The 22381-nt window shown below is 40.0% G+C and overlaps 4 protein-coding genes across 8 annotated transcripts in view; 1 reads left to right on the forward strand and 3 right to left on the reverse strand.

Moving 5' to 3' along the window:
* eml2 (EMAP like 2) overlaps positions 1-6215 on the reverse strand; it is a 32359-nt gene extending 26144 nt beyond the window's left edge. Inside the window, exon 1 of one of the 2 annotated variants that reach the window (XM_084951781.1) lies at positions 5927-6215. In XM_084951781.1, coding sequence (XP_084807907.1) covers positions 5927-5999 — 73 coding nt within the window. In that variant the 5' untranslated portion in view covers positions 6000-6215. Of the gene's footprint in view, positions 1-1526; positions 1739-5926 lie in introns of those variants that run through there. The other variant, XM_084951782.1, reaches the window with a different exon arrangement.
* Positions 362-20991, forward strand: LOC146373289 (rhomboid-related protein 4-like). Of its 4 annotated transcripts, none has more exons than XM_084951790.1 (9): positions 15737-15770; positions 16579-16667; positions 16778-16942; positions 17271-17550; positions 17746-17878; positions 19413-19501; positions 20025-20090; positions 20219-20356; positions 20470-20991. In XM_084951790.1, the coding sequence occupies exons 3-9, from the start codon at positions 16790-16792 to the stop codon at positions 20574-20576; spliced, it is 966 nt and encodes a 321-aa protein (XP_084807916.1). In that variant the 5' UTR covers positions 15737-15770; positions 16579-16667; positions 16778-16789; the 3' UTR covers positions 20577-20991. The 4 variants fall into 4 exon arrangements, with proteins under 4 accessions (XP_084807915.1, XP_084807914.1, XP_084807916.1 ...); XM_084951787.1 differs by lacking the exon at positions 15737-15770 and adding an exon at positions 15777-15996; XM_084951789.1 differs by lacking the exons at positions 15737-15770; positions 16579-16667 and adding an exon at positions 362-416.
* On the reverse strand, positions 8074-10441 carry LOC146373290 (tubulin alpha chain-like). The gene is made up of 4 exons (XM_084951784.1): positions 10316-10441; positions 9507-9729; positions 9275-9423; positions 8074-9191 (listed from the first exon to the last, which is right to left on the reverse strand). Exons 1-4 carry the CDS (start codon positions 10316-10318, stop codon positions 8214-8216), a joined length of 1353 nt encoding a protein of 450 aa, XP_084807910.1. The 5' UTR covers positions 10319-10441; the 3' UTR covers positions 8074-8213.
* On the reverse strand, positions 12393-14954 carry LOC146373291 (tubulin alpha chain-like). The gene is made up of 4 exons (XM_084951785.1): positions 14833-14954; positions 13942-14164; positions 13710-13858; positions 12393-13626 (listed from the first exon to the last, which is right to left on the reverse strand). The coding sequence occupies exons 1-4, from the start codon at positions 14833-14835 to the stop codon at positions 12649-12651; spliced, it is 1353 nt and encodes a 450-aa protein (XP_084807911.1). The 5' UTR covers positions 14836-14954; the 3' UTR covers positions 12393-12648.
* Positions 20992-22381: the final 1390 nt, after the last annotated feature.

A 22381-nucleotide genomic window follows, 5' to 3' on the forward strand; every position in this document is an offset into this window, starting at 1 on the left:
TCACACAAGCCTCTTCATGTCAGAGCTTTATCAACTGGCAACAGATTGAGCTGAGCTTCAGTCGTGTAATCTGATGCTAATGTGCTAACCTTATTATGTTGACATACATGGCAGCCATTCATGCGAGCATCTCGTAAAAGTGTTTATAGGAAACTTGTAAAAAGCATTTAATATTAAAAGACACAAATTACTGTAGGTTTATTTGTTGTTTTCATAATTGTACTGTGTGCTGTGCTGCTAACACTGGTCACAAAGCTGCTAACATCAGCTTTGTGACCATCCATCAATTTTCTTCCATTTATCCAGTTCTGGCTGGAGCCTTTCCAGCTGTCATAGGAGAGGCAGGGTGCACCCTGGACTGGTCAACTGGATTTGAACCCAGGACCTTCTGGCTCTAAGGAACAGTGGTAACCAAGGTACCAACATGCTGAATATTGTGATGAAAAACAAAATCCACTGGTTTTGGTCATATGGTCATGAAAGGAAACATATTACACTTGTTTCCAGCTTCAGATTTTATTGTAAAATGCATGATTGGCAACTTAAAATAATCCACATTTATCCCATAATACAGTGTAAACCTCCAGTTTAAGCTTTGCCTGAAACCACTGCTTTAACCCAACCTTTTCTGACTGATTGTGCCTCGCAAACAAGACAGCCTCTGCCCCTACTGTACACTGATTTTATTTGAAACTTTGTCCACGTTTAATATGAGAATACACATTTGTAAGAGTCGATACTGTACACCTATATGTGTACAGATCTAACTTTATTCCCCTTGAGGTGCGTTTGTGTTGCTGCCTGATGAGTTGCAGAGTTTGCACTAGACTTGTTAAATGTTACTTAAGAGACAAAGTAATCAAGGAGGCATATGGTGGCACAGGAAACAGTAAACAAAGAGAGATCAGCAGAGTTCACCTCTGCTGATTTTATCTCATCTACTGACAGGACACCTGTTTAAAGAGCGCTGCAACACCAGCTACTTTTCAATTTGCCCTTGAATCATCACTCACACACACACACACACACACACACACACACACACACACACACGCACACACACACACACACACACACACACACACACAACTCAGTGGTATTCTCTTGCTGTCATAAAAACCTAAGCCCGGATCTATTTGACATTCAGTAAGCATTACACACACAATACGAGCTAACTTCCATCTCCAGCACAGCACTGTACTGTACTTTAAGCAAAGCTGATGTGAGGATAATACAGACATGGCTGCTATCAGGGAACAGAAACATGCCGACAGATGGATAAAGGTAGTAGACAAAAGAAAAGGATGGATGGAAAAAAGAAAGTAACAAAGAAGAAATCAGAGGGAATGGAGTAAAAAGAAAAACAGATGGAAGAAAAATGTGGATGATGAAATCCAGAGGAATGTGTAAGTGTGATCCTGTCAAAGAGGTAGGGAGGTCGGCACAGGACAATAAGAAGATTGTTGGCTGCTGGAATATTTATGCTGCAGTGAAGTGATGATGAAGGTGGAGCTCGACGTGCCTACCTGCCATTGTGCCACGCTGAGTGCCTGGTCACTCCTCCTGTCAATCAACCAGTCACTCAATCCACAGAGCAGTCAGTCAGTCAGTCCACTTGCCCTCACTCTTCCTCCTTAGAGACTTCCTGGACTCCCACTCCCTCCCCTTCCCATCTGTGACCGGTGCTTGCTCACCCTCTCGCTCCCTCTGTATCTCACACACACACACAAAAATAAATCATCTGCCATCCTCTTTTGCTGACCCACTCCTTCCTCCACCTCCACTTCCTCCTTCCTGGGCCACTCCCTCTTCCTCCTCCCATCCCCTCCTCCTCCTCTCTCTCTCCTCTTTTTTTTCTACTCCTTCCCTTACATCCCTCCTCCTGTCTCATTAATTAGCTACAGGCAGAGAGAAAGCCGAGGCAGAAGGGGTGGAGCCTGGCTTAGGGCCACACAAACACACTGCACCAGCACCAGCATCAGCATCAGCACAGCCAGGCACCACCAGGAAGAGATGCTGCGACGTCCAGGATCAATGACATGCACTCACACACCCACATAAAGGATACACACCACATGAGAATAAATGCCACCACTGTAGTCTGTGTCCTTGGAGGTAAAAATGTAAAAACTGTCCAGTTACCATGCAGTATATTCTCATTCAAGATCTACATGCACTCATCTGGAAATGTTTCAAACTGGTAACAACAGTATGGCCGATTTTGGTGCTTTAAAAGATGAGTCTGTGATATTTTACAGACAGGAAAAGGTCAAAACCAATGATAACAGATCGATTTCCAGTCTATGTAGCTAAAGTGTGACACAGCTTAATCTTCTGTGCTGCACTGTATGCTGTTCCAGCCTGCTTAAGGGACGATAAATTATAATGCCAACACCCCACAATATTATAGAGAACTCCACTCATTGCATGATCCCGAATGAGCAGCACCTGGTGAAAACTGGGAGGAAGAACCTTCAACAAGAAGAAACCTCATTTCACAACATAAAATATGTGTTTGTGAAGTGTTTTCCTCACCCTATACCAACATTTAAATAAATAATACAGTAAATCTTACATTTTAAACACTTGCCATTTGAATTGAAACCTCAGCGTACCATGAAGAAAGGAATTTTTCAGCCGACTGGTGCATGACGCTTTTTTCTTTTCATTGCCACTAAGCAGAGTTTGCAAATGGCAGCTGTGCAGCATACAGTATGCCACGATTGACGGGTTCGTCGCTGTAACGCTCAAACACTGCTTCAGCCGCTAGTCATTTCAGTCTTCAGCTGGAGGAACAGACTGTACTCTGCACTGGTAAAGTGGCACTCTGCAGGTTGCACAGCATCACTTTGCACTGTAAACGTGGTCCAGATGTCAGTATGGATTCATGCACTCATGTGCGTACTTTCGTAGAGATAACAGGTGCATGTTGTTAAATACACCACTGCAACAAAGATAAATCATAAAATATGGATGTGCAAAGGGAAATGGCCCATTTAGAGTCTTGTTTCTTCAGATAAAATAGTGAGATATGAGATTTAGTTAAAAATCTTTTTCATGCCCCACTGATGACCAAATTAAATTTGCATATGAAATGCAAACTATTATTAAAACCGGAACCCAAATAACAAAACAAACTAAATTGCTAGTTAGTAGCATAAACCTCCTGTCGACTCTAAAACAACAGGACGGAGAGAAGTGAGGCACACTGAAATTTATTGTGAGGCCATTAACGACGTCTGTGTGCAGACTTTAATAGCTGAGAATCACTTAATGCCTGTACAGTGTGTCCTCATATGTCTCTGTGCTAAAGTGTCACAATATGAACAAGTATATTCGATTCAAAGGACAACTGTGCAATTCTGAAATGAGCTCAAGAGTAAAAGCTCTGAGGACTGAGAAAGAATGTATAAAGAAGCCTGATGTGTTGTATTTACCTCAACAGCATCATTTAGATAAAAGCTATAAAACCTGTCAGTACTGGAAATGCTAAGCTAACTCATTATACTGCCCTACAAATAGAACATCCAGCTTTATTGGAGCCAGACGTTCAACATGTTCAAAGAGACTATGTGTTTAATTTGACTAGAAAATTTTTTAAACACTGGAGAATCCAAACCGCATTTGGCTCAAGCGTTGACCAGGACATGACAACAGATCGGATCAAGATGGAGGATCTCTGGTTACAGCAGTGAGAGGACAGATGGCAGATACAAGAAGATTGACAGACAGGTCAAAGGAAAGGGAACGAAACAGGGTGCTTCAATAGACACGTAAAAGATGACACATTTTGGCTAAGTTAAACTTTCTAGAGCTTCCCGTTGCTAACAGAGTCTACTAACAGAATTATAACACACTCTGTTCTCTACTTAGCTCATTCCTGTCTACCTGCAGCCTGCTACCTGCAATAAGACACCCTTCATGTTATTCTTATGACTGATTCACACTTCACACAGGCATATTTCAGCACCTAGTTTAAAACTAAACACTGTTTATTGTCTGACTGTAGTATCCAGACACAGATTAAATACTGTGCTTCACCCTGTTGACCAAGGAGGGTGCAAATTACTTCTGTTTTTGCTTTCAATAATTTTAGCAGTAGAGTCCCCACTCAAAGTCAGAATCCAAACCAGCTAAATCCAACCCCATGGCATGTTCGTGCATGAAAATGCTGTGGTGAATAGCAGGTAAAAAAAATACAGTCTGAAAATAATACAGCAACCATAATGTAAGAATTCAGCCCGCGTTTAATTGGATGAGAACCTACAGCCTTCATGGCACACTGTGACACCTCATTAACGTACCCACTTGTATCTTAAATGTCCTTCAAATAAATAGTCCAAAAAGGAAACTTGTCAGTTTTATCAGATGACAATAACCTACATATAAAAAACAGCAATGTATTCATATTATTAACTGCTGATTTAAATCAAAGTGCCATTTTTGTTTTAACATTTAAAGTGAAGAAGCCAAAAAGTCAGTCATTATGCGTCCAAAGTGGTCCAAATAAAGCAGTTGACCCTCAGCTGCAGGACCAGCTGTCACTCAACAAGCCTCCACTGTAACTTACAAGCAAAATTTTCCTCTTTTTGTTTTAATTTGAGCTCAGCTACTGTGAAGATCAACGAGCCGAGGCTGTGCATTTGTCTTACAGTTTAACTGAAATCGTTATGATCCAGGAAGCTGCAGGAGGCTTTGGACCACCGCCTCCACCAAATGCTTTGATTGGCACATGCTCCTTCTTGGATAACACACATCACACCTCTGATCAGACTCTCACGACCCCTCACTGTCTCCCCACCTGCTTCTCAATATGGCTGTCTGTGAAGTTTAGTTGACTGCAGGGTTAATGCAATCCACAGATACTTCCCTAAGATAACAACAGTTCAAACGCCTTAAACTGCTCCACTGATGGTATTCGCATCTCCACATGAATCTCTCCACAGAGACAATTTGTCTAAAACAGCCTTAGAAACTCATCACCACCTCGTACACCTGTCACAATCCTCTAGCGTGACCACAGATATGATCTATTCTAGCAGCATCAGGCGAGCATTTGCATCACATTTGTTAACCAGGATGTGACCGACACAGGCAGACGGGGCAGCGGGGGGGTAGAAGGAAACTGTCAAATGGCCATGAGTGTAAAAAATTAAGCTGCTCGTATTGCCAACAAGACAAAGTTCCTATTCATGATGGCAACCACAATCCCTCCACCACTTTAGTGCTAAAGGCAACAGGTCAATTGTATTTCTAACAGCAGTTTGTAGCCCTGAAGTGTGGTTCTTCACTCATGTAAATGACTTAGTGATCATAACTCAATAAATTTTACTCTCTAACTATTAAAAACACAACCCTGTCAGAAAGAGATCCTGAAAGTGTCAAACAGCTGGGAACCGTGGAAATGAATATAAGCCATATCTAAATTGTAATAAATAAATAAATAAAATAAATAAATAGTTTAAAAATAGTTTAAAATAATAGAAACCTTTGTGCCTTCAAACGCAGTTCACTTAAAATGTGTTCATTTGTTTTTATTGTTGCAACTAAAAAACTGTACGTTGACAGCTATATATATATATATATATATATATATATATATATATATATATATATATTTTGTGTGTGTGTGTGTGTGTGTGTAAGAGCCAGCAGTAATCTAATATGATAAAAGAGTAAAATCATACAAAGCTTATTACACAAACACAAACCACGTAAGCAAAATCAGAAGACACTAAATATTTTCAACATCTCTTCTGATATTTTGAAATATATTTTAAAACGTCCTCCAGAAGAATGCAAAAACATGTTTGTTTGTTTTCTCGATTTTTCTGAATGAAATAGGAGAGCTGTGCAGCTGTCTGGACGGCGGTGTTTTTTATTTTCCCCCTGTTGTGTGTGATGAGAGGAATGAGAGGCAGCTCACCGTTGTTGCAGTACTGTAGCAGCAGGTTGGTGCTGTCATACAGGCTCCCACACGAAGCTACCCGCTCCGACATCCTTTCCTCCTTTTGTTATCTCTTCTGTTTTTCCAACTCTCACTCGTCTGCTTTGTCCTCCTTTCACCTCTCTCCCTCTCTTCTTCACGCCGTTACCCCTTTCTGTCTCATCATACAAACACGCACACACACACACACATACACACTTTTACCTGCCTCGGCTCTCCGGCTATTCCCGCTCCTGCCTTACTGTCACCGTCAAGTGCAACCTGTGGGAAAAAACTGCACTTCCTCTGCCTGCTTTCAAAGTAATATTCAACAATGCTTCTCAGCCACTTAATATGATTTGGAAGACTTATGTGATGTAAATTTTAGACTAAATTAAATGTAGATTTTAATACAATATCAATACAATACAGATTTATAATATTTCTATATAGTCAAATTAATTTATACAAATGACAAAGACTCTGCAGTGAAGTTATTTTGAAACACTATGTAACCTGAAAGACCGTCAGTTCCACTGATCAGCAGGATAAAAGCAGTTTAGTCTGACTTTTCGTCTTTTAAGTAAATAAATAAAAATGTCCCCAGAAATATGAATTTAAAACATTACAGATAATAACCTTTTTATTTTATGTTATATTTTTTTACATTACTTTTATTTATTTATTTATTTTGTTTTGTTTTTCCTTAGTTTTGGGTCTCCTTTGCAATGGGGCCCACTTTTATTTTGAAGGGAGAACCATGTTTCTTCCGGCAATAATCTAATTGACATCTTCCTGTCTGTCTGTCTGCCTTGTGTGCCGCTGTTCCTATAGCAACAGCCTCTCCGGCAGCTGTGGCCCGGGTAGCGATCATTGGCGGCAGGAAAGCTATACAGTTTGTAGAGTGTAGAAAACACCGAACTAAATGAAACAGGTTTGTGTTTGTGAGACGGGAAAGGTGATCCCAGGCAGGCGTTGCGTTCCTGAATAATTGACGGAGAAACGGTGTGCTGCACCTGGCACACGTGTTTACAATCGATGCCAGAAACCGTTGACAGAACTGGAGATTGAACCTCTTCCGCTGCAGCCTCTGAACATGTTCGGCTGGCAGTACCTGCTTTTAGTTACGATTATTAACATTTCGACTTACGAATACCTTCTGTTTTTTTTTTTTAAAGTAATAAAATCATAATTTAATAAATTGCCCTATGATGATGATGTTGATGATTATTATTATTATTAGGTAGATGTTTTGGGACAAATATTGAACAGAAAGAATGCTTTCAAAAACTGTATTAATGTTTTTATTGCTAACAAAGCAAAACACATTTCAGTTAGCCAAAGGACACATTTTGAATAAATAAATATCATGATTGGTTTTAAATGCAGACTGTATGTGACTGAATTTCATCACCAAGCCTCAAATGCATAATTAAATGAAACTAGATTCAATTTGATAGAGCACAAAGAAATGATCAGCATGTCAGAGAAGCTGACTTGTCTTGTGTCTTCTTTTTAAGTAAAGACTATTACAGACAACTTTGATCTAATACTGTTAAATCTTTCTTATGGTTGGTTAGTTCTACATAAATAAAGGTGTTTCAGTTTGTCACTGATAATTTATTTGCACAGTTTAGTCTGTTGAAATGAGTCAGTGGCAGTACAAATTTATTAAATTGACTTAATCTCAAGTTCCAAGGATATCCAATTTTTTTCCTCTCAGGAGGGTTTGTTTCCAGTTTTCCTTTAAATGACATCAGAAGTCATATTGAGATGGTCTGTGGGATGATCCTGACCTTCAGGTCTTATTTTAGTCATACAATCTACAATCAGAAGCCACCTTGCATTGTTACACTCTCGTTAAGAGTTTAGCTTTTCAGACAATAAATACCTCTGTTCTTTATATTGTAAAGCAAACCTGTAAAACCTGTAAAATACTTTGGAGCTCTTGAGTAGATGTAGAAATTATGAAAATGATTAATCTCAATCGCTAGTCAAGTAGATTTTTGATTTTTAATTGCTCATGTACTCGTTGTTAAAGATCAGCAGCACCCGGAAGAAAAAACTGATGGCGTTGAAGGAATAAAACTACAAAATGAAGTCGTCATGTCTCCATGTACACTCTTATGTCAAATAAAAACAATGCATTTTAATTTTCATACGCATTTATTCACAGATGAAAAATATGCACTCTCCTCCACAGGAATGTGTAACATGATTTGGTAGAACAATGTAACAGTGCTTCTGAGTGAACTTGCATAACTTTGATGATTTTATTGCAATGAACCTACTCCTCACCTTCCTCATCTCCCTCCCCATCAACAGAGTCAACTCCAACCTCTTCATAATCCTTCTCTAGAGCTGCCATGTCCTCTCTAGCCTCAGAAAACTCACCCTCCTCCATTCCCTCACCCACATACCAGTGAACAAATGCACGCTTGGCGTACATCAAGTCAAACTTGTGGTCAAGTCGTGCCCAGGCCTCAGCGATGGCAGTGGTGTTGCTCAGCATACACACAGCCCTCTGGACCTTGGCCAGGTCTCCACCAGGAACCACAGTGGGTGGCTGGTAGTTGATGCCGACCTTGAAACCGGTGGGGCACCAGTCCACGAACTGGATGGTGCGCTTGGTTTTAATGGCAGCAATGGCAGCGTTGACATCTTTGGGCACCACATCGCCACGGTACAAAAGGCAGCAGGCCATATACTTGCCGTGGCGAGGGTCACATTTCACCATCTGATTGGCTGGCTCGAAGCAAGCGTTTGTGATTTCTGATACAGTTAACTGCTCGTGATAAGCTTTCTCTGCAGAGATGACGGGGGCGTAGGTGGCCAGGGGGAAATGGATACGAGGGTAGGGCACCAAGTTGGTCTGGAACTCTGTCAGATCAACATTGAGGGCGCCATCAAAGCGGAGCGAAGCAGTGATGGAGGACACAATCTGGCTGATCAACCTGTTCAGGTTGGTGTAGGAAGGACGCTCGATATCGAGGTTCCTACGGCAGATGTCATAGATTGCCTCATTATCTACCATGAAGGCACAGTCAGAGTGCTCTAGGGTGGTGTGGGTGGTCAGGATGGAGTTGTAGGGCTCAACCACAGCGGTGGACACTTGGGGAGCTGGGTAGATGGAAAACTCCAGCTTTGACTTCTTGCCGTAGTCGACAGAAAGGCGCTCCATCAGCAGGGAGGTGAAACCAGAGCCGGTCCCACCGCCAAAGCTGTGGAACACCAGGAAGCCCTGAAGACCAGTGCACTGGTCAGCCTGAGGATGGAGAGGGAAAGACAAAGTTCATGCGATACAGTTATCTAGTTTACTTTGCCGATAATGGCTCTGAATTTACCCACCAGTTTGCGAACCCTGTCCAGAACAAGATCAATGATCTCTTTTCCAATGGTATAGTGTCCACGGGCATAATTGTTAGCTGCATCCTCCTTGCCAGTGATCAACTGCTCAGGGTGGAACAGCTGGCGATACGTCCCAGTCCGCACCTCATCTAAGGAAACAGACAGACATTTTGTTATTTAAACTGACTCACATATTGCACTGCTACATTTAGCCAATGGTAACAACGCTTACCGATCACAGTGGGTTCAAGGTCCACAAAAACAGCTCTAGGGACATGCTTTCCAGCTCCAGTCTCACTGAAAAATGTGTTGAAGGAATCATCTCCCCCGCCGATGGTCTTGTCACTGGGCATTTGACCGTCTGGCTGAATGCCATGTTCCAAGCAGTAAAGCTCCCAGCAGGCATTCCCAATCTGGACACCAGCCTGTCCAACGTGGATGGAGATGCATTCACGCTGTGGGAAGAAAGACAGGTCACTTAGATGTTCACACTTTTTTCACTACAGATGATATGGGTACCAAAAACCTTATCACTTTTTCCCCTCCCCGACCTGTTCACAATTTATCCAGGTCAAAAACCTAAAACCTAAACTAAAGAGCAAGTTAATTCAAAAGGTGTCTTAGAGAAGATAGCCACCCAACAACTGAGCACTAAGAGCTTTTAAAGTCCAGTGGGACGCTGGGCCAGATGTTGTCACTGACTGGATATAAACCACACCTCTCCGGTGCACAAAAGGCCGAACGGAAAGCGGGGAGGAATGGGTTGTCACAACCACCAAAAATGCGCCAAGTCATCTCCCCACGCCCCAAATCACAGTTATACCCTCCAATCTTACTGATACCTAAAATTATGCGACCTGTCTGATTATCAAAGAGTAAAACGTAGTTCCGTATACTGCCTTCCATGTTCCCGTTTCTACTTTTCGGTTAAAGGCAACGCTTCCTCCCTCGTTCCTTAGAACAGCAGATTAAAAATTGCGCACCGACATATCATCAATAACCAACTGCCAACATTTAGCAGAGCTTTTTAAAATTTCTTACCATTTTGTTCGTTGGTCCTTAGAATAAAGAATAGCAAGAAAACTCGACAACAAATCCTCCAAACCAACCGTTAGGAGCCGATCTAAGAGGAAATAATGACGCAGACAGCGCTTTCGAGCCTGGCTTGCGGAGAGGACCGAACCATTTCTTATAAATTAGGAGGTGCGCGGATTACTATATGCTTAATTTTATCCAAAAACAAAAAAACTAATCACTAGATTAATCCAAAATAAAGCAAAATGCGTCTTCTATTAATTATATAATAAAAAAAATGTAAATTTTAAACGTAAAAATATCTTTATTGGCTCCCTAATTTCTAGACCCTTAGATTCGCCCCGACTTCCTCGGACCGCATTTCTAGAATCATTTTACGTATCGCCTCCTGGCGGTTTGGATGATAAATGTAACTCATGTATAACTTTTAACAATTTGAGTACAGCCAAGTAATTTAAATTTTAATACAGTATTAGTACAATAAAACTGAATTTAAAAATGTGTTTCTTTCTGTGCCTTCGTAGCTCTGCCTTCAATTACATACGTGAAAAGATGACGCAGCCAAACAGGTCACACTGCGAGAAGAAATCGATCAAGACTATTGATCTATGCAAAAATACAAAGGTGTATCCCACCAAGCAATCCCTTTGTATAAATTGATGTGTTTTTGTTTTCTTTCTCTTTTTATATGTATTTATTTTCTTCATAAAAACACAGTATACTCGCCGCTCCACATTTACTCACATTTCCCTTTATATTATTATGTCTATATTATTGTGTTGTCGTTCAATGATCACGTTGTTTACAGAAAGGTTTTTTTTAAGCCAACAATACGAAGTTCAAAATTATGAAAACAAAACAAAACAAAACAAAAACTTCCCATCTATATGCCGCTGTTCCTATAAGCAACAGATGCTCCGGCAGTCCGGGTAATGATCGTTGGCGGCAGGAAAGCTATACAGTTTGTAGAGTGTAGAAAGCTGCGAGCTAAATGAAACAGGTTTGTGTCTGTGAGACGAGAAAGCTGATCCTAGGTAGGATTCCTGAATAATTGACGGAGAAACGGTGTGCTACACCTGGCGCACGTGTTTACAATCGATGCCAGAAACCGGTGAGACAGAGCGGGAGGTTAAACCTCTTCCGCTGAAGCCTCTGAACATGTTCGGCAGGCAGTGCCTGCTTGTAGTTACGATTATTAAGTAATTTCTACTTACAACCACTTAAAGTATTTATTTGTTTACTCATCTTTTTAAAATAAATGTAATTTAATTGATCACTTGACCTATTTACTAGGTATATCTTTGGGGGGCAATATTGACCAGAAATATTACTTTTAAAAAGTAAATTGAATCAGAGAATCCGTCCATCATTACTAAAAGATAGTATAATGAAAACTTAAAATAATATTAATATCTCCGTTGGGTGGCGGTAACTATTTCCCAAATCATTGTCCTTTAATTTAATAATAAATTAGTGTACCAGTGACTGTATAAAGCACACAGCCTTAAATATATTTAATATTTAATACTGTAAGCATGTGGTTAATTATGTTTTGTAGTTTCTAAATGTGACCACTGGGGGAAATCAGCATGGGTGTTTGATAACAATATACAAACATGGAAGGAGGTAAGAATTTTGACTGGTATTTAAACGTTCTGCCAACTCATTTTTAAACAAGATAACAGCAGCAGTATCGACAAAACACACTTCAGTTAGCTAAAGTAAATATTTTTTAGATGAAATAATATGATTGTTTTATATGCTGACTGTGCATGTATGTTTAAGATGTATTTTATTTTCCATTTTTCTGTGGTGGCTGTTCAGGATAGAACTAAAAAAACATTATGATACATCAGCATATACTGCCAGATCCACACCTTTGATTACCAAATTAGTTTTTTCTGAAATATTATAGACTTTCCACACTAGGCCCCAAACACATAATTAGATGAAACCAGATTAAATTTTACAGCCCCAAGCAACTGCAGTTTTATGTATTTAAATATTTAAGGTGTAAAGCTTTAAAACTGTTCTTAAGAGTTTTTGAGAATTAGTGTTTAAACAAAAGTAAGGCACTGACACCTTGTCTTTAAACAGCTCATGTACGCTTTATTAAGCAGCACCTTAATAAAAGAAAGTGCTGATATTGAAAGAACAGAACTACAAAATAAAGTGGTCATGTCTCCATGTTACACTCTCACATAGCATTAAAACACCACATTTTCAAACACATTTATTTAAAGTTGAAACACAGGAATATTGTAACATGATTTGGTAGAACAACATAACAGTGCTTCTGAGCAAGCTTGCATAACTTTGATGATTTTATTGCAATGAACCTACTCCTCACCTTCCTCATCTCCCTCCCCATCAACAGAGTCAACTCCAACCTCTTCATAATCCTTCTCTAGAGCTGCCATGTCCTCTCTAGCCTCAGAAAACTCACCCTCCTCCATTCCCTCACCCACATACCAGTGAACAAATGCACGCTTGGCGTACATCAAGTCAAACTTGTGGTCAAGTCGTGCCCAGGCCTCAGCGATGGCGGTGGTGTTGCTCAGCATACACACAGCCCTCTGGACCTTGGCCAGGTCTCCACCAGGAACCACAGTGGGTGGCTGGTAGTTGATGCCGACCTTGAAACCGGTGGGGCACCAGTCCACGAACTGGATGGTGCGCTTGGTTTTAATGGCAGCAATGGCAGCGTTGACATCTTTGGGCACCACATCGCCACGGTACAAAAGGCAGCAGGCCATATACTTGCCGTGGCGAGGGTCACATTTCACCATCTGATTGGCTGGCTCGAAGCAAGCGTTTGTGATTTCTGATACAGTTAACTGCTCGTGATAAGCTTTCTCTGCAGAGATGACGGGGGCGTAGGTGGCCAGGGGGAAATGGATACGAGGGTAGGGCACCAAGTTGGTCTGGAACTCTGTCAGATCAACATTGAGGGCGCCATCAAAGCGGAGCGAAGCAGTGATGGAGGACACAATCTGGCTGATCAACCTGTTCAGGTTGGTGTAGGAAGGACGCTCGATATCGAGGTTCCTACGGCAGATGTCATAGATTGCCTCGTTATCTACCATGAAGGCACAGTCAGAGTGCTCTAGGGTGGTGTGGGTGGTCAGGATGGCGTTGTAGGGCTCAACCACAGCGGTGGACACTTGGGGAGCTGGGTAGATGGAAAACTCCAGCTTTGACTTCTTGCCGTAGTCGACAGAAAGGCGCTCCATCAGCAGGGAGGTGAAACCAGAGCCGGTCCCACCGCCAAAGCTGTGGAACACCAGGAAGCCCTGAAGACCAGTGCACTGGTCAGCCTGAGGATGGAGAGGGAAAGACAAAGTTCATGCGATACAGTTATCTAGTTTACTTTGCCGATAATGGCTCTGAATTTACCCACCAGTTTGCGAACCCTGTCCAGAACAAGATCAATGATCTCTTTTCCAATGGTATAGTGTCCACGGGCATAATTGTTAGCTGCATCCTCCTTGCCAGTGATCAACTGCTCAGGGTGGAACAGCTGGCGATACGTCCCAGTCCGCACCTCATCTAAGGAAACAGACAGACATTTTGTTATTTAAACTGACTCACATATTGCACTGCTACATTTAGCCAATGGTAACAACGCTTACCGATCACAGTGGGTTCAAGGTCCACAAAAACAGCTCTAGGGACATGCTTTCCAGCTCCAGTCTCACTGAAAAATGTGTTGAAGGAATCATCTCCCCCGCCGATGGTCTTGTCACTGGGCATTTGACCGTCTGGCTGAATGCCATGTTCCAAGCAGTAAAGCTCCCAGCAGGCATTCCCAATCTGGACACCAGCCTGTCCAACGTGGATGGAGATGCATTCACGCTGTGGGGGGTGGGGGGGAGGAATGTCAATTAGATGTACACCTTTTTCTTTTAGATCAGAATAAAGGGACACAAATTGAAAAAGTTTAACTGCATACATGGGAACAATGCCAATTACTCCTTGCTTTTGGGCCAAACAGTCTTTAAAAAGTATCCCAATCACAAGCATACTAGTTTTCACTTGACTGTTTTCTCCATACATGGTGTTGCTATGCGACAAATCTTTCCTTCCTTAACTACCGATGACGTACGTGCTGTTGAAATTTCAAAATGTGCGCCCTTTTCACTTGGAATCCATTACTGAAAAAACGCTTTAACGAAACCGAATATTCAAGTGATCGTGAACAAAACAAAACAATTCTCTCCGTTCACACTTCAACCACTATTTTTTTCCCCATATCTGATCTGCTCACCATTTACAAGACACTTACTAAGCCTAAAACACAATAACCCCCCTAATCATTTATATATTTAAACCACACCTCTTGCATAACTATCACAGAGTAAAGTAAATGTCAGTGTAGAGACATCATTTTCCCATTTCTACTTTGCAGTTAAAGGCAACACTTCCCTCCTCGCTCCTTAGAACTGGGAGGAGGTCAAAAAACGCGGAAGAAACATATCGCCCGTAACTGACTACTAAAAGTTTGCTTTTACAAGGTTTCTTACCATTTTGCTCTTTGCTGTTTACGCTAAAAAATGGCAGAAAAATCTCAGTCCTACAAACCGACCGTTAAGCGTTGACGTAGCAGGAAATAATGAAGCAGATGACGCTTTGCCGCCTAAAGAGGATTGAACCATTTCTTGAACAATAGGGTGGAGGTGGATCACTGGTATGCTTAATTCTAACCCCCCAAAATCTAGAAAAGAAAGTTAACCGCCAGGTTAATTCTGAATAAAGTAAAATAACGTATATAAATTAAAATATAATAATTTAACATTATAATAACTAAAAGCGACATTTTTAGTGAATCTATATCTTTCTTAACCCCCCTAGTTCACAAAGCCTTAGAATCGCTCTGACCACATTTCTAGAACGGTTTTTACGTACCGCCCGCTGGATGTTGAACGTAGTCTAACGAGCTTGGGAAAAAAGCGTCTGGACTTCTTTAAGTTTCTTGAAGACGTTTCACCTCTCATCCGATAAGCTTCTTCAGCTCTAAAGTTCTCTTAATTCCATGTATATACTAAGATCACTATCAAGTGGCAAAGTTTGTTTTTAGATTAATTTCAAAACTATAAAGTTTATTCAGTCTACTATATCTATTACGATCCATCTAAATACTGTTTTTCTAAATACCCAGCTTGTAGATTTACCCTACCCTAATAATGCTTACTGTTCTTATTGCGCCTTTCTCCCTTTTTCCCCTGTCTTGGCCAGAGTGATTGTTGTTGTTATTATCATAGGTTCTTGTAGGTATTGTTTTTATTGCCTTTGTTAATAATAATAATAATAACAATAATAATAATAATAATAATAAGAAGAAGACGAAGAAAAACTGACCTTTACCTCGCAAACCCCAATGCGGCTGCGCTAACTACGTAGCTTTGTTAATGTCACGTGACCTCTGACGTTTGCACAGCGCCAACTTGTCGAGTTGTTACTGGTAAATGCTAGAAATGATGAAATATCTAGTAATACGTTTTGCTGACGTTTGATTAAGAGTTATATAAGTGAAACTTTAGTTTTTTTAATCAGCGTTAAATTGTGCTCACCTGGTTAAACACCGGGCTGACGTTAAAGTTTGCGGTAGCGAAAGTAACTGAACGAGGAAGCGTTTCCAACGATTGACAGCAAGTTTACTTTTAGTTCCCCGTGAAGTGAATGTCATTGTATGTTGTGGGGCATTTTATTCTTTAGTAATGGAATATTGTTTTTTCCAAAGAACATCAGCATCAGTGTTGTTGTTAAGCTACTGAATGTTTTAAACTGACTTGCAGACTTTTTTTCTAATTGCTAATTATTATTGACTGTATCTGTTCAACTACAATAACATTAACCAGAGGGATACCTTTCTTATACTACTTATATTACTACTTACTACTACTTATACTCTGGATCGCGGTGTTGGGGTTGTATGATATCTAAGGCTGTGTGTATGGTTTGACTGTACATATACACCGCCATGTGACTGACATTTCCTGAACATTTATAAGCTCATGGGGGACGGAGGACTCAGTCTTTAATAATGAATATTAGTTAAATTTCTTATGTGTTAGATATCAGCAAAAAGCATTTTAACTCATCATATTAAAGCACGACAAGCAGTGGTATTCTTTTTCTTATAAAGGCTTCAGATCAAATCTACAGTCTGGACTTCTGCTAGTAATTGAATTAATATGAACTGTAACCACTTGAGCTTTCTCTGACATTTCTTTCTAATTTCTAATGTTTGTGTTTTGTTTTAACAACAGCCCAACACTTCCTTATTAATACAACTCGTAGTCAAGTAGAGGCAGTTTCCGTGCATCTGAGTCTTTCAAAGCTGATACTCAGAGATTGTGTGAGCATTACCATGATTTAATCTTCAGCCTTTCTCTAATAACTTATAAATGTGACTTTTATGGTAACCGAAAATGTCTGAAAAATAATCAGGCAGTTGTTTTTCCCTAGGTTATTTTCAGTATGCGAAACAGACAGAGGGGATCCCAGCTGGGCTTGCTGCTCCTTGCCTCCCAGGTGTTTCAATTGGGTCTGAACAATATCCCTCCCATCACTCTGGCTGTCCTGGCTCTCAATGTGTACCTTTACCTATTCCCTGCTGCTCCACTGTTTCAGGTAAATACACCAAATACACCTCTAATGATGGAGACAGAGTTCGTCCATTTTTAATGTCGACCAATATTTATACAGCACAAGGTTGACTATTTTGTTTTATACAGTGCAGTAGCCCTGAAATAATTGTTTTAAACTTTTTTACTAAAATGTTAGAATATAATCAACAAGGAAGGTATTATTACATTAATGGGAAAGTTGTTTATCAAGTAGAAAGATTATGTGCAGATCTCATAATAACTAAAGTATAATAATAATAACTTTTTATGATAGTATTCTAAATAGTATTTAAAAAATGTAAAAAAAAATGTATTATCTCTTAATTTCCTAGGCCTGTGTTAGTGTGCAGCAGGCCTACTGGTTTAAAGACTGGCGCAGACTCCTGCTGTCCCCACTGCACCATGCAGACGACTGGCATCTTTACTTCAACATGGTGTCCTTCCTCTGGAAAGGTAGAAGGCTGGAGCAACGGCTGGGTGGGCCCTGGTTCCTTTACCTGCTCTCAGTGTTCTCTCTGCTTACTGGACTGGTCTATCTAGTGTTGGAGGCATTGCTAACAGAGCTCATGCAGGACCAGTCGTACAGCATGGCGTGTGCTGTTGGCTTCTCAGGTATAAATTATAGGGGAAAGTTCTATAATCCTTTATGTTGTAACTGATATAGAAGATTTGATCACTCTATATTTGTAAACATATATTGTATTATCTTCCTCCATATGTCATGACCAACTATTTGATCTTTTTTTCCGGAAATGGCAACATTTCCTTTTTCTTGTGTATTTATCTTTGCAACGATTGTGCTTCTAGGTGTCCTGTTTGCTTTGAAGGTACTCAATAACCATTACTACCCTGGAAGTGTGACCTATGTGATGGGATTACCTGTGTCTAGTCGCTATGCTAGCTGGGTAGAGCTGGTGCTTATCCACATAACATCACCCGGGTGAGTTACCTGTCTGTAATTTGTATCTGTAAATTAATCAGGACTATGGATTTACTACACAGTTAAAATATAGAGATACCAGTGTGAACACTGATGCACCTAACAGGGCAACAGCACTTCCGCTTTAAAAATTGATTTTCCATTTCAAATTAATTTGAATTTGAATAATCCAACATCGATTCATTAAATCCTGAAATGGATTTTTAAATGGATTTTGCCAGAAACATCAGAATCTCAGCTAAAACATGGCGTCGGGTGTTGAAAGCAGACATCTGACAGATTCCAAAGCTGCACGTCACTCTCTGACCAAAATTCACTGAACCAGCAGCAAAAGGAGACAAACCAGACTTTTGAAAAACATTGTAATGAATTCCTTCTTATTTTTGCTGTTTTGCTTCCACCACGATAAAATTGCTCTTCCTGCACAGCTCTCTCAGTGTACTTCAAGACCAATTCAATACCAAAGAATTTTCAACTTTTACGAATTATGCCAAATTGCAAAACCCTTAGATTTGTCTTTAATAAAACTTCTACTGCAGCATTTTTTTCAAGATGGTTTTATGCTATAAAAGACCAGGTCAGCAAAATCTCCTTCATATTTGTTTGTGTTTTATTCTCAGTTACTTTGACACAATGGCATTTGCTGAAATGGTTGGACCTCTGATGAAGTCTCGCAAGTGTCACCTTTATTTTTATAGTTATATTGAATTTGTAATTGCAGAGAAATAGTCGATTCACTTTGGGCATGCTATTTTTCAGCAGGAACCTTAGAAAAACTCCTGGGGCTTAACAGTTTAAGCCCCAGGAATAAAATAAAAAGTGCAATATTGTAACTGCTTTAGGATGTGTTATTAATTTGGAAAAGAATATATTTAATTTACAAGTTTTAGAGGCTTCTTTCGACAGTACAAATCCAAAATAAATTATCATAATTACAATATTTCTGACTGAGTCAAAATTGAATCGCATTTAATCCAATTCAATCAGGACCTTGTGAATCAGAATTGAGTCAGTTGTAGAAATCAGTGACAATACCCAGCCCTACTTGCAAGTGGATATAAAAAACGTAGAGGGGATGTAAATATATTAAGGATGTTTAATATATTTTTTAAATGGTACCTGAAAGAAGCATTAAGAAGCACAAGTACTCCGGTACAGTTGCTGAACAGAATCAGGTATTTGTGTTACAGATAATAAAAATGCAAACCGGGTTCCTCCGAAAATGGCTCAACTGTTCTCTGTTTTTTTTTTTTAATTATATTTTAGTATCAGTCAGTATCCACAGAGGGTAAGGCTACATGATGTCATTTCATGATTGAATCAACATACACATCGACTTCTCTCTAATCTAATACTGCTCCAGATTCAGATGCAATTTCTTCTGCTCACTGATGTGTGATTAGTATGCAGTTAGGCTCAATGACAATTAGTAGTGTTTTATTTTAGGAACCTGTTGTTTGAGGTGTTGAATTAAAATGTCCTGTAGATGGCAGTGTTTGATTAAATAGCAATAATCTATGCTTCTCTTCTTCAGGACCTCTTTTGTTGGTCACCTGTCAGGGATCCTGGTAGGTCTCCTCTACACCACCGGACCACTGAAGAAAATCATGAAGAAATGTGCAGGTCTGAATTCATGTTTTTTTTCTCACCTGTTTTCTTACATTTATATTAACGCAGCCACTCGTAAGATGGCAAAAATACAGTGGACCAAAGTCTAAAGATTCAAGAGTGATAGAAAATATGTGATAGAACACTAGAGTCAGCTTTGAGTATTAATCTATGTACAAATATAAATATTTGTTATTAACACTGTTTAAACGGAAACAATGTGGGAGCCCTTCAGTTGGTCTGCTGACAAGCCCCTGGGGGGAGCTGAGGTGTAGCTCCCTCAAATGAGAGCAAGACTTTCATAAATGCAGCTAAACTTTGTGAGGCGAATTAAAAGCTAAATTGTCATCAGGTGATAGCCAGTGTCATCCTTCGGTTGCTCTAAACAGAGAGGTTGGTCAATAGGTTCAACCTAAAGCAAACTACAAATGGACTAGATCAAGCTTTCTTACAATACCTTTCCTACAAGTAGCTGATATTTATACAGAATCTGATTATTGAGAGGAAAACTGAAATAATCTGCATATATTTTCACCAGGGTTTGTGACATCGAATGGATATAACTCACAGCCCGGTGCCTACTACAGATCTTCGGGCTACTCGGGTATGATGGCAGAAAATGACTGTATACTGACTAATATATTGTAGGCTTTGCTGTCTTCACGGGATTTACAGACAATAACGAGAGTATACAATATGCCAGACTTAACCTTGTGTGTATGTGTGTCTCAGGCTACACTGGCACTGGTAGAGGATTCTCAGGAAACTATCAGTATGCACCAGGTTACACAGCAGATGCATCTTATACAGGTGGACTGACAGAGGAGGAGCAGTTAGAGGAAGCCATCAGAAACAGCCTGAATGACAGAGGTAAGGCAGGAGGGGACAGTTTTGAGTGTGGAAAAGGGTTCAAGTGATTTATTTTTTTTATATCTATCTGATGTCACTGGTTTATCTTTCTTTTCTTTTCTTTTTTTTTTTAGGTCAAACCCGGCAGAGAGGAGCCCCCCCTCCTTATGGTTTCCACCTCTCCGAAGATGCCAGAGCTGAGCAAATCAGGCAAATGAGACTGAGGAGGTTTGACAGATGAATAAAACAGCGGCAAGGAAGAAGAATTTTTTACTGAAAAGTTCCAAATACTGCATCCACAAGCTGAGGATGATTGTCCTGAATAAGAAGATCCAAAATCACAGCCTGACATATTTAAGAGGTCTTTGTTGTGTGGTGCTTTTTGTTAAGGTGGCACTAAAATGAATTAATGTCACCTATGAAAAATGGCTGTGATGCTTTATAAGAGTTCAAAGGCTAATGAGCAGTTTTTGATCTGTCTGATGACACTGAAGACAACTTTAGATGCACGTTCGGTAGCAGAGATTAAAGGTAATATTAGTTTTGAAGTAGGTAGCAGACATGGTATTAAAAATGCTGTTTAATGCTGGTTTACGTCTGTACTTGAATTGGAGAACTGCAACAAGTCTTACTTAAACACCACTATATTTACTCCAGTCGGCTAGTGTTCTTTTTTTCACACGAGCAATAAAGACGAGACAAGGTTTTGTTTAAACGGCTTTAAAATGTTTACTGCGATGTTTCAGCATATGTTCATCAACTTAGAGATCCAACGACAAGACAATAGAATCAGAGCTATTATCCGTGTACTCCAAACTTCGGAAAGCCGTGATTGTAAATTCTAAGAGTCTGGATGATGAAATCCACTGACATCTGAAACATAATGTTGCAGGAGCTATCCTGGAGGTGAGCAAGACTTCTGATCTCAGTAAGCCTCTACTTATATTACTCAACTACAAAAGGCAAAAATGAAGCTGGTATTAAATTTTAAATTATGTCTTTTTTTTAATTTCCCCTAAGATCCCTTTAAATTTTTAACAGGCCAGTATTTTCAAGAAAGTTCAGCAAAGTTCAGCAAAAGATATGAACAATGTGCTCATGATGCATTCGCTCTTCAGTAAAGTTTACTGGTTCTGTCATGTTTAAGTTCAAGTCATTTATCATTAGATTGCAAAAATATGCCACATTGGGCCAAAAGTTTCTAAATTCTTCTTGATGTTTTTGCTAAAGTTTATAAATGTTGCTTTTTGGTGCACAAAACATCTGCTTTCATGAATGCTCAGTATGTCTTTGCAGTCGTACATTTATTTACACATACTGCTCATTCACTCTTTTGAGTTGAAATAATCCGTGTATACCTGCAAACCTACAGCCGAATTACATCATGTATATGCTATTAAATATTTTTATAGGAAATAAAATGGAGTTATGTGTAATTTTTTTAAACAAAACAAATCCAACACCATAATACTCTAACCTTTGTAAAAAGGCACCGAGCTAGACTGATGCTGTCTGTAAGTAAAGTTAGGAGGGAACGTTTAAGAAGTACATTGCTAGCTCAGATTTCCCCTAAAGCCCTGAGGCATGATGGGAAGTAGGACAGCTTAAAAATTAGAGCTAAGAAACCCAACGAACCATACCTCAGCCCACATGGGTCCAAAACCATAATATTACAGTAGATTTGATAAAGTCTTACCATTTCAAGTGGGGTGAGAGGTTCAAAAGGTTGGGCATTACACATCCGGGCTCACTATCACAGTAGGCGGATTTAAATATTTTTATATCAGATGTGTGCTGACAGTTTACATAGATTGATTTTTGCAACCTGCCAAGAGGAGCGTGGGAGCTGAACGGTGCAGAGGGGGCCTGGCAGAACATGAATGGGTGAGGCTGAAGAGTGACAGAGGGGATGACAGGATGGGGACGAGGAAGAGGTGTCTGAGTTGTCTGTCTGGACCGCGGGTGCACATTAAAGGCAGTTGTTGGCATGTTGGCGGTTCTGTTTCAGTTCGTCATCTCACATCGCTCCTCCTCTGTTAACAGATC

Source organism: Perissodus microlepis, chromosome 14, assembly GCF_051167445.1.
Source record: "Perissodus microlepis isolate ML-2025 ecotype Zambia chromosome 14, ASM5116744v1, whole genome shotgun sequence".
Lineage (NCBI taxonomy): Eukaryota > Metazoa > Chordata > Actinopteri > Cichliformes > Cichlidae > Perissodus > Perissodus microlepis.